General features: G+C 44.7%; 1 protein-coding gene and 1 pseudogene across 1 annotated transcript; one reads left to right on the top strand and one right to left on the bottom strand.

Annotated features, from left to right (window-relative positions):
* Positions 1-3,685: 3,685 nt before the first annotated feature.
* LOC146172564 (uncharacterized) lies at positions 3,686-6,892 on the top strand. Its single transcript, XM_084585806.1, has 3 exons — positions 3,686-4,376; positions 4,632-4,851; positions 6,841-6,892. The coding sequence occupies exons 1-3, from the start codon at positions 3,686-3,688 to the stop codon at positions 6,890-6,892; spliced, it is 963 nt and encodes a 320-aa protein (XP_084441932.1).
* A 2,328-nt stretch (positions 6,893-9,220) lies between these two features.
* LOC146172563 (uncharacterized) lies at positions 9,221-11,243 on the bottom strand (annotated as a pseudogene).
* Positions 11,244-12,320: the final 1,077 nt, after the last annotated feature.

The raw sequence follows: 12,320 nt of genomic DNA, 5'->3' as shown, positions 1-12,320 counted from the left end.
ACGCTGTGCATGATAGCGGCGTCGTGTATGTGCACAGCGCCATGATCTCGCTCCAACGACTTCCCGAAAAAGGTGAAGGCAGCGTTCTGATACGCTTTACGCTTGGCGTTCTCGCTCTGTTCGTAAAATATAGGTGGAACTGTGCTATTTTCTGGAACTTTGAAAGCACAAAAGTACCTTTAGAAAGTGTGATATATCAACTTGGAATATTCTACCTTCATGTTTAGGATGTAGTGCTGTACAGACTAGGGGGATAGCGTCAAAAGAAAAGCGTGCTGCATCGCTGCCTTAATATCCTTCTGGAGGCCGGCTTTGCGACATGATAGTGTCATAGATACAGACGACTTCATAGCCACGCGCAGCGTTAAGCCGTATCCATCGGAGAAGAAACGAGACCCATTGCGGCAGTTTACGCTTCGTAATTGCTATATTTGATCGAACTTAACAGCAGTGGCAATCGCTGCCGTTAAAATCACTACTATTAACCTTTGATCTGCCTCTACCGTCTGTACTGCACGGCTGTAAAAGTTAGACAAACCATACCAAAACCTGCATCTGGGCTACATGGTATACATATCGCTTGTCCTGTCGTTTTTTTCGTTCCCTGTGTTCTTTGCGGTGCGCTTGGTTTTCCCTTCCAAAACGATACCAGGAAGAGAGGAACTAGCTTAACAAACCTAGAAACTATCTAAAAAGCGATTTTATTTTAACAGGCTTCCCGAAAAAGCGTTGTAAAACAAAAATTACTGCACCGAATAGCTACAGGTCTGTGCTCAGCATAACCTTTCTGGGGACAGAAGCACACTTTTAAACCATTCCAAGCGTTTTATAAGGTGCAGAATTCATAACACAAGAATAAAATAATGAGAATACAAAAACGGAAGACAGAGGTTGAAAGCACATGAAAACATGACAAGGTGTGACGAAAAGTTTAGCCAGTACGCTTCGGCCTTTACAACTTTCTCACGCATTCCTTATAGAAAATATGATGGTTGCTTCATGTGGAAATGTACCAGAGGCAAGAGGTAACAAATGTATGAAGTGCTTCCTAATTTTCGCTCGGTAAGGCGTAGCAACTGTTTCATAGCTAAAGCGCTTTCCCCAGTTGTATGCCCGGGAGGGTAGACTTTTTTTTTCAAAGCCAATAAGCTGTGTCTAACGCCCATACACAATGAGTCCACACGGAAAAGGGAAACGCGTGAAGAATGGGCACGGCCGTAAGCATGCAAATTTTGTTTGAGAAAAGCAAGACATTCATCATTTTCACTCTATACAATGAATCGTAATTCGCGAAACCAAGTTGCCACAGGAAGCATTTAACTTCAATCTATGGTAAGTGAAAAGTTCATTCAATTTTTAACCAACCGTGTGCATGTCAATTTTTGCTCGAAAGTCACAAGAACATGCTTCAATACGTTCGGCACGACAAAAAGCGTGCAGTTGGGGTAACGAGCACAGTAAGAAAAGTTTTCTCCCGGGGGCCTTGGCCTTTACAAAAAGCACTCAATTAAAATCATAAGTCCTAGCAAGTACGTGCACCCAGTTATCCGGTCAGGCAAGAAGACTGGGAATGGCTGCAGATGCGACATTTATGCACGGAAAAAAAATGACAATTACTCGTGAGAGTCTCTAAAAAAAAAAAATGCCGGAGCACTATCGCCACAAGCAACGACAAACATCAGTGCAGACGAGTGAGAAGACCAGCACATTGCGTGTGCTGTGATCGAGGAAGTTTACCGTGGGTACACGCGCGGACAAAAATACGCGGCTTCGGCCGGCAGAGCGGCTGCGGGGCGGAGCTATCGGCAGCGCACTAAAGCGCTCTTGACTGCCGGTATGACGACATTAAGACGCATGACGCAAAAGCACTCAAGGTGACATTTTCTGCCTATAAAGACTTAACGCAAAAACACCATGACATTTTCCGCCCAGACGGACATAAACTCGATTTCAAGCATATCCTTGAGGTATGGCAGGTCAAAGCATAAATATTCTGCAGGTCGGGGCCTCGACAAAGCAAGCACAAGAACTTGTATCGATACGCACACAACGGCGTCTAGGCAGAGCGGAACGCAAAAGCGATGGCTATTTCAGGGAACAACTCACGCAGGTGGTCTTTTCATTATCAATCGAACTTTGACGTCGAGTCAAAACGAAGCAAAAGCCAACGCGTCCTTCATGAAGTTCACTTCAGTGAACAACTCGGACAGCCGTCTTTTCGTTCTCAGCTGCACATAGATACCTTTGGAGGCACACGCGAAGGTGCCGCTCACGTATCCGCTCACATATCACGTATCCAGTGGACACGGGAGCAGTCATAGCGGCATTATGGCTAACACAACTCTACTTTATGCTCGACGGGTTTCAATGGCCTTGACAACGTCCTTCATGCGGGGCTTAACTATGCTAAACGCCAAACTGATTTTGCTCCGTCTCTAGAAAAAGAAGAATCTTAGCCTTCATGCGCACTGTTCTAAGGACCTGCTGCCACCGATGCTGTTATCCCTTCCATACACGCTTTGATCGGATCTAGGACTGCAGTTAGGTGGGCTGCCTATGTATATAGGCCATATCTCGACGGTGCGTTCAGTGGACCTATCAGCAGCAATAATGACACCATGGCCAACGCAACTCTGCTGCATGGTCCGCAGGTTCTTGATCATCATCATCATCATCATCATCATCATCAGCAGCAGCAGCAGCAGCAGCAGCAGCTGGACTATACCCACTGCAGGCCGAAGGCTTTTTCCCTACTCCTCCAAATAGCCCGGTCCTGCGCTAGCTGCATCCACTTCACCCATGCGAACTCCTTAACCTCATCCGCCCACCTAACTTTCTGCCGCCCCCCGCTGCGCTTTCCTTCTCTTGGAATCCGCATGTTAGTAGAGGTCATTCCCTGCATGCCAAGAAATCCAACAATAGGTTTCTACTACTGATCGCGTGTCCGCGGGTGCTGCTCGTCACCTTCAATGAATGTGTTAGCGTGGCCCATGCACTGCTTCTTTGCTCTGGCGATATTAAAATCAACCCTGACCCATCCAAGCTGCGCTCCGACAGTTCAAAGTGGAATTGCGAGGCTTATACCCTCTTTACACGGGCAGACTTAACCACGGTTAGCGTAACTACGGTTTATAGGGCTTAACCATGGTTAGCGCAAACTGTAGTTGCCCGCGCTTACACGCGGTTTGGGCTTGTCGGTTAGTGCGACGGAGGCCATCATGTGATCACTGCCCTTATTAATTTGTGATTGCACCTACAGTAATGTATCATTAAACAAGGTTGCTTTAAAAAGCATAAATAAAAGAAAAAAGGGTTGTTTATCGCACTTCCACCTGCGGGGCTAAGTTTTGCTTGCGCATGAGGCAAACATTAGCGAAACGCAAAAAAAGCAGTCTTCAAACAATGGTTGCAGTTGGCTTTAGAGCCGTAGAAATAGCCACTTGTAGCTGTAGCCACTACTTTCCTGGGAGCGCTGCCGATTCTAGCCGCAGATTCCACCGGACTATTGTGATCGTACTCACGCTGGTATCGCTATTCTTTGTGCCTCTTTACTGCAGTCGCAACGCGTGTACCTCGTTAGTGCGGTTACAGTTTGCAGTGTGGTCAAGTGCGGCGCCTGATTGCTTTTTTGTGGCCTGGATGTGCGGTATCTTGTCCCGTACTTTTCACTGAGTCTAGCGCTGCGATGGCTTTAAGCAGACCTGTGGCGGACGTTGGGGATGACGCCGACTTTGAATTTTGGGCTGTCTTTGCAGCGCATCAGGCAGCTCTTCAACGCCTCCGCTTGCAGCAGCTTGCTCTTAGCGCCGACATCGGCATGCTGGAAGCAAAGAGCAGGCGTCATCGAAGGCGATCCAAACGCGTTTTGTTGGCGGCAATGCTACAAATCACGCTGGAGCGAGCTTTATGGATGTATCCGCGCCCAAACTCGTGGTATGAGACGACGCTGCCGCATCTTCCAGATAGCGGTTTCCGCGAAAATTTTCGGCTTAACCGCTCCACATTTCAGTACATTGTGGGCGTTTGTGAGGGAATGCGGCGGCAAGACACGAACATGCGAAAGGCTATACCTCTGGAAAAACGCGTGGCGATTGGCCTTTACCGCCTCTCAACGTCAGCTGAAGAGCAGACTGTCGCAAACCTTTTTGGCGTGAGCCCTGCCTCTGTCAACATCATTTTCAGAGAATTCTGTGCTGTGATTGTGCAGAACCTGGAGCCGCAATTTGTTGCCTTTCCGAAGTTACACGAATTGCAAGAACATATGCGCCGGTTCGCTGCAATTTGTGGATTCCCTCAATGTGTTGGTGCTCTGGATGGCTGCCACATTGAGGTGTGCCCTCCAAAAGATGAGGCCACTGATTACTATAACTACAAGGGTTGGTATAGCACCATCTTACTCGCTGTGGTGGATCACAGTTATAAGTTTCTTTACACCAACTGTGGGAGTTCTGGAAGGAATAATGACTCTGCAGTATTTCAGACATCACGACTTCCACGTATTTTAGCCAGTGATTTGTTTTAGTTAGAAACAAAGGTAATTGAGGGAGTACAAGTAGGCCCAGTGCTCCTCGCTGACCAAGCGTTCCCCCTGCAGGGCCACATAATGAAGCCGTACCCCTTTCCTGGCTCAGCTGGGTCGCCTGAACAGACCTTCAACTACCATCTGTCAAGTGCCAGGCGTGTGGTGGAAAACGCTTTTGGACGTGTGAAGGCACGCTTCAGAATCTTGCTGAAGGGTCTTGAGTACGATATTCACAACGTGAAAAATGTGATCCGTGCTGCTTGTGTGCTGCAAAATATTTGTGAGCAGCTGAGTGATCAGTGTGATGCATTACCAAGATACTTTGTTGGGCGAGTTGGTACTTATTCATTATTGATATAAACAGCGCGAACACGAAAACAAGGGACAAGAAACAAGAAAGCCACAGTACATGCGCTGACTCACAACTAAGCCTAAGCCGTTTACTGCAAGGCCCAGAAAAACAAACATGAAGAAAACGAAACAGTCACGTGAAAAACCCCTGGGTTCACCTGCTGCATAAAAATTACTTTAAAAAATCACTTAAAAAAGACACCTCTTTGCTTGAAAGAGCAAGAGACGTTTTGCTATTTCAACGGACAATAAGTGTGTCAGCAAGACGTCTCTTGCTCTTTCAAGCAAAGAGGTGTCTTTTTAAAGTGATTTTTTAAAGTAATTTTTATGCAGCAGGTGAACCCAGGGGTTTTTCACGTGACTGTTTCGTTTTCTTCATGTTTGTTTTTCTGGACCTTGCAGTAAACGGCTTAGGCTTAGTTGTGAGTCAGCGCATGTACTGTGGCTTTCTTGTTTCTTGTCCCTTGTTTTCGTGTTCGCGCTGTTTATATCAATAATGAATCAGTGTGATGCAGTTTGGCTGGGTGCGGTGCAAAGCGCAGACGAAAGGCGCCCGCAGCCGGTATGCACGAGTACCCAAGCAAAGCCGTCAGGAATAGCTGTAAGGAATGCCCTGGCAAAGCACCTTGCAGTCAACTGAAACATTTGACATAAGTATGCTGTGAGCAGTCGACTCCGGATTATTACAGTTGTGGTGAATGGGCGAGGCTAACAACACAGCACCACTACCACAAACAACGTCACCTGATACTGTGCTTCTTTCTAGTTGGGCTTTCTACGGCTAAGGTCGAATCATAGTGCCACATGCAACCCCCCAAACCAGAATGGTTTGCGCAAGTGTGCATGCTCCGTTATGGCACCTCCTGATATGCTGAAAAAGTTGTGTAGTTTGTTTTATGCCTATCTACAACTGGATGGCTGAATGAACTGCAAATATTTTAGCTGGGTAAACTAATATATATTTCATTATGGGTCACACAAATGTGCTTAGCGTGAATACAGTCTTCTTCTGAATGCACTTTAACGCAAGATATCTGCTGTAGCATCACTGAATTTGTTTTATTGTTTGCTTTTCTCCAACATTAGCATTTCCACATTTCTTGGACTCTGGTTCAATTCTTCATATTTTGTTATCACAGGTGGGCTTCTCATGAATATTCTGTTCCTTCCAAGGCAATTATCTGAGGCACTGGCTTTGTACAACCTGCGGCCCTCTTTTTTTCACACTTTTCATCAATGTTCAGTTTGTACTTGGTTGGACAGTTGCATAATGACCTTCTTTTAACGTTACCTAATCCTTGGCATGTCTTTTCTGGTATATTATTGTTCGCCTTCTGCCACGTTTTTCATATGTCACCTTTATTATTATAGGTTGGAGCAGATATGCTGCATTGGGCAAAACCATTCTTACACACTGACACACCAGCAGTTATGCCAGGCTGGAATTGAGCCTTTCAAAGTATGCTTTGGATGTCTAAAAACGCTGTTTGATTCTGGCTTTATTTTTTTTGACGGTACACTCCCGAGTCTATGTTTGCCTTGTTTGCTACCGTATGGCTCGATGAACTAGCAGTTGCAAAAGCTTAGGCTAGTTGAGGTTTAGTTTTGTTCCGTGCTGCATAGATGTGCTCAAGATGAATACATAGGCAGTTCTGCTGCGTAGCAGCTAGACAGATCTGCAGGGGTCTGCTCTGTTTATATTGAGGATGAGAGGAAGGTGGTGGCTGCAGGTCGGCGCACAAGGATGTCTGCTCGAGATTGCTTTCCTCACATTACAGCAGATCTGATGCATTGCAGATATAGCTGATGCCATTTAAGAGTTCCTTTAACGACTCGAGTTTCGGATGCTACAGCCATTCTGCCACTGCACCCTTCATTTGGCCATTTCAACTCCTTGTCTCTTGTGCTGAGCTGCCATTAACATCTTTCTGTTGGTGTCTCTGTGATTGTGTTGTGTTTCATTTTAGACATCAGACAATGCGTGCCTGCGGCAAACAGTTTTTCTTCAAATGGACCTAAAGCTTCCTATAGCCACGTGATGTTTCGATGGGTGGTGCACTGCTTGCACACAGATGGTGACAATGCATGTGCATATTCAGATGGTGACATTGTTGGCATAGGCCGTCAATTGTACGCCTTAAAACTGGACGAGACTATGATTTATTCTGTTCACAACTACCGTTCTGTGGAGAATTATGTTGCCAATCTTGTACTGCCTTTTTTTTCAAATCTGAGGCGCCACGTGAGAAACTGTTTGCACTCCTCTGGAGCCTTATTTTTAGCCAGCTGTTTTGCCCTTTCCTGGAGTTGCCGTGATGGCTCCCTCTTTCCTCCGTCAATTGTGGTAGTAAATTTGACAGTGCAGCCTATGACGATGGAGTGGAGTGTGTTGTGCAGCAGGGCACGGAGATACTATCTGGGACACCTTGCAAACATGCTACAGTAATTGATCCTTGTAACAACTTGAATGTCTTCAGCCATATGTTTTTAGTCTTGTATTTTTAGTCCGGCCTCCAGTAAAATGCAGTGGGAAAGTTCTATCATTGTGTACTGTTTAAGGAGATTGTTTTATTTTTGTGTTACTTGCCACAATTTATTGTTGTGAATGATTCTCCTAATGAAGAGCCATTATTATCAGTACACAACTGTATACTCCTTGCTGTTACCTGGCATTTGGGGAATGGTTCTAGCATCATCATGACATGGTTTGCTCAAATTTATTCCAGTAGAAGCTCAGTAGTTTCCTTCAAGTTCAATTTTTGTTTTTTGTTGACTTACACAACATGCGCATAATTATTGTTCCATAACAATACCTCTCGTATGCTTCTGCAATCTGTAAATCCAGAGCACGGGTCCTAACTAAACTGCAGTAAATCTCGTCCACTGTATCAACATTCTTGGCTTCTTAATTGGCTTTTGCTGCAAACAGTACTTTGAAGGAAGCGTGATGTAATAAATATGTTTGCAATGAACCACCAGCAAGCAACATACATTACACCTGCATGATTTTATGACAAAACTAATTTGCCATTTTTAAACTCCCTAATCTCAGCTTCAACACACACTTGCCGTAAAGGAAGCCCATTGGGCTGGAAAACAAATGAAAGCCATGTAGCAGATATTAATCAGTGCACAGGCTACTGCTTTTCTGTGGTGAGGCATGTGGGAGAATACTCTAAGATTAAAAGTTTTAATCTGTAGCGACGCGCGTTGTCAGTGTCAGCTGCATATCGAAAAAGACAAGGTGGCCCCAGCACGTGTTACGGAGAACGCTCTGGAACTTTCATCTCTCCAGATCGCTCCTCCTGGATGAAACAAAATGCTGAACTGTGAACTCGTCTTTTATTCCACCTGTAGAAAAACACATAGTTTCAGAAGGGAAACACTATTGGGTAGGAAAGTTTGTGACAGATAAATGGGTTGCCGTGTTATATATTACTAAGCAGTACTCTAAATCTGTAGAAAAGGGTGCAGGTACCGTTACGCCTTTTAAGACGTGCACCTTTTCGTGATAGGACATGCGTCACGAAAAGATGTGAAAGGGAAATAAAAGGAGGAATCTTTGAATTGCTGGACATTCACCAGCTAGGCCAGCCTGCTTGAGAAAGAAATACAAAATTACGAGACTGTACAACTTCTGCTTAATGTATGCAGCAAATATGCTCTCTTTGTTCTTGGACTGTAATAGTTTTCTTCAAGCACTGCCAACCAAAATCTTTTCTTGCCGTGTATATTGTGTCACAGACTGAAGGATGAATTGGTAAGCACTTCTGAGCTGGAGTAGTAGCCTATTTGAACTACTTGAGCATAGTTACAAAAGTAATTTCTCAAAAGGTTAATGATATTACAACCCATGACTGTACAAGTGTTCTCTTGCTTGTATTTTGCTGTTTTCTCTACTTTAAATGGTCTAAAAACAATCATACGGTGGAAGGTTGAGTTCGTTGGTCATACATGATAGAAAAATCAGCAGAGCAAATGACACACAAGAAACACAGAGGACTATGCTGAACCGACAACTATATCATTCAAGACCCATGCACCTTCTTCACTTCATCCCTGCAGCTAACTTTTTTTATCTTTCTGCCGGTAAACCCAGAAAATCCATTTCCTTTTTCAATACTACCGAAGGTGTACTGATGAATTGATCACCAGAGTTCTTTGAAAGCTACAGTGATGTTATTGGTTACATGCACCCACTCCTTATTCACTCGCTACTCTTGTAGTGCATATGTATGCTTAGTGGTTAGAATTTGCATCTGGAAAATGTCATTGACCTCATCACATATATCATGCACCGCAAACCAACAAAAAATGGGAGTTCATGATTCATCTTTATTCATTTGGTCAGTTTTCTTTATTTTCTTTAGACGTTAGGTACTTATCCAACAGCAGAACCATGCTGGCATTAATATCGTTACCCTCTTGGGTGAGGCGTACCATTTTTTTTCTCAGTTTATGGGCTCTTTTTTCTGCTTTTTCTGCTTTTGCAGAATCATCTTTGTGCAGAGCAAGCAGCTGCTGCACTGCTGATGAAGTCTCCCGCTTCCTTCTGCTCCTCTCACCACCTCTTCTGTAGCTGCCAATATTGGTTTGGCTGCTGCTTGCGGTACCACTTCCTCTGGGTAGTACACCAAGCACTGCAACAGTACTGCTGCTAGTGTGTGGTGTTCCAGCGAAGACTTGGGGGTCCGGAGTGTCTCCGAGGGGCCAATCTTCCCCTGTCGCGAGCACCTCGGCATTTTCTGGTGCCTCAGTGGTGACTGGCAGCTGCATATGACCAAGTATAGCATATAGCATTCGTTATCTTCACAGGGGGTTAGTTGACTTAATGGCAAGCAATCATCAGCTGCCCTGGACTATGCCGGCCAAAACAAAAAAGGTACAGTTCGAAAACTCATCTGCACATAACTGCACAGCTATATTAGTGAAAAACTCAACAATACAGTCTCGTAAGCTGATAATTCAAAAACAGTAATGAATAGTATGTTTAAAATGAGTGAGACACTGAGTGTGCTGTTTGTAATATACAACCTTAACAGCGGGCCATACCAATTACAAAAAGTAGATAGAGAAATGAGAACTATAGTATGGCACTGTGGTTGTACTTTTACAACCCATGACTCTACAAGTGTTCTCTAATATTTGCAGCTGGCATCCCTTGTACGGTGTTCTGTACACTGTATTCTGTATATTTAAAAAATCAGTAGTGAAGGAATAATGCCGTGATTGAGTTGTCTAATAATGGTAATGTTAGAAGTTACAAATCACCTCCAAATTTTCCTCGACCCGCCCATCATCATTGATGGGGAGGCTACCGAGGAAACTGTGAAGCTGCCAGTAAAACAGCCACGAGACACCAGGTGAACCAGTTGATGTTCCGGCTCGTCTCAGCTGCCTGGAAAGATGGAAATGATTTGAACATTAAATGTGCTCTTATAGAAAATATATCTACACTTGATCTGAGCAATTATCTTGAAGCCATCAAGCTTCTCTGTGAACACTGGGACTTTGACTAATACTACATAACTTGGCAGGTACTGGTAAAAATGTGACTTTACTCTACCAGTTGGAGCTTTGCTAGTGGTTGATTCAGCTGATAGCGTTCTAGCAATATCTGCGCAGTAGGCCAACGAGGTCGCGAACAGTCTTATATGAAAAATCAATCGAGAAATTTGCTTAAAGCCAGAAGCACTCCATAGCGATAAATTGAGAAAGACGAAGCCTGCATGTAGAGCGGCGCATGCACGCGGACACGAACGAAACGTATAAAAAAAAAAAAAGAAAGCGAACGAGCTCGCGCTGAATTTTCGTGCAACGTACGCTCCTCCTTCCGCGAGGCATCGGACGCTCATGAGGTAAACAATATGACGCAGAAGCAAACGAAGGCAAAAAAAAAAAAAAGAACGAGCTCGCACTGCGTTTTGCCTGCAACATACGCTGCTCCTGCGGCGAGGCCTCGGACGCTCGCGAGGTAAACAATACGCGCCGACGGCGAAAGGGAATTGCAAGTTGCTGAATGTAATGCTGCCGCACATGTGGGGTGGCGACACACTATGAAAACAGCGCTGAAAAAGCAGTGCAATAAAGATAAAGGTCGCACTTACCGGTATTTCTTATTCAGGTTATCCATCTTCTGCTTAACCTGCTTGGCCGAGTATGGGCCTTCACCCGCAGGTAGCCCGGCGTTCAGCTCTGCTGCAATAGCAGCATATATACGCGCATTGCGCGTATTTCCCCGCAAAGCTGGTAGCTGGTCCTCCCAGATGGTGATCAAAGCCGCTGTGGTTGCGTCAGGTCAGTTCACACGCCTCTGGGAGGACGATTCCTGGGACGCTGCCTCCGCCATGCCTTCCGTGGAAGCCGCCATTTTGTCAGTTTGCTCTAAACGGAGGTTAGCCAGCTCGGTTTAGGTAACCATGGTTAGTGGCGTAACTACGGTTTGGCTTGCCGTGTGAGCGTGGCTAACTATAGTTATGTGTAACCGCAGTTTACTTAATCATGGTTAAGAGTGCCCGTGTAAATTCGGTATTACTGATCTTGAAGTTACTATGTTAGCTATGCACCAGAGCATCAACGACCGCACCTTGAAATTAACTAAAAGTCAAAACCAGCTTGGCACAGACGTTAAAATCATCAAAGATAATTAAGCACCACTGGAAAGCAAAATATTAGATCTATTTAATCGCCTCGAAATTCTCAAATCGAAAACTAAGATATTTAATGCTATGGAACCTAAGCTGCTTTTAATTCAGGATGCCACTAACCATCTGACATCGCCCCATGCAGTACTGCAGTCTCGTTTGGAGAGCCTGGAAGACCATTCGCGAAGAAATAATTTGAATCTTCGTGGCAGTCCTGATGCTAGCGTATAATGGAATGAGATAGTGAGAAAACACTCGCTGCGCTGTCAGACGTATTAGACGGAGAATCTATACAAGCAGGTCTTCAGCGTGTCTATCGTCTTGGCGCTTTTTCACTATCGAAGGATCGCTCTATAATAATCACTTTTTCTTCCTTTTAAAATAAAATAAAGGTATTGGAACTCCGTTCAAGGCTAACCGACGTGAACCTTTCCGTGTCAGATTTTTCCCCAGTCGCACGAATAGCACGCAAGAAATTAATAGGATTCGTGAAGAGCTTGCGGCAATCCCCAATGCCGCCTGCTATATAACAAGTTGATCATTATTAATGAATGCTACGTCTGTCATCAAAATAAAAACAATTCGACAAAATTGAAGAACTGCAAGCCTTATTTTTTGTTGAAAGCGCATGGAATTGCTCTCTCCAACAGGACGATAACAACATTGAAGTGAGCGAAGGGAGCCTTATAGCATGACACGAGGTAAGTGAGCTTTCTTTATCACGTTCACTCATATCCGTTCTGCTGGCAAATTTTAAAAGCATTCCTAATTACCTCGAATCATTTACCTGTGCTGTCGGCGAG

The sequence above is a fragment of the Amblyomma maculatum genome, unplaced genomic scaffold (genome assembly GCF_055883805.1).
Source record: "Amblyomma maculatum isolate TAMU_Amacu unplaced genomic scaffold, ASM5588380v1 scaffold_13, whole genome shotgun sequence".
Taxonomy (NCBI): Eukaryota; Metazoa; Arthropoda; class Arachnida; order Ixodida; family Ixodidae; genus Amblyomma; species Amblyomma maculatum.
This window is presented reverse-complemented; position numbering and strand designations above follow the sequence as displayed.

What these genes read in the sequence shown, in the direction of transcription:
- LOC146172564 (XM_084585806.1), top strand. Translation starts at nt 3,686, where the DNA reads ATGGCTTTAAGCAGACCTGTGGCGGACGTTGGGGATGACGCCGACTTT. An exon ending in TGATTACTATAACTACAAGG is followed by an intron (nt 4,377 to 4,631) that starts GTTGGTATAGCA and finishes TTCCTGGCTCAG; the next exon opens with CTGGGTCGCCTGAACAGACC. An exon ending in TTACCAAGATACTTTGTTGG is followed by an intron (nt 4,852 to 6,840) that starts GCGAGTTGGTAC and finishes GTTTCATTTTAG; the next exon opens with ACATCAGACAATGCGTGCCT.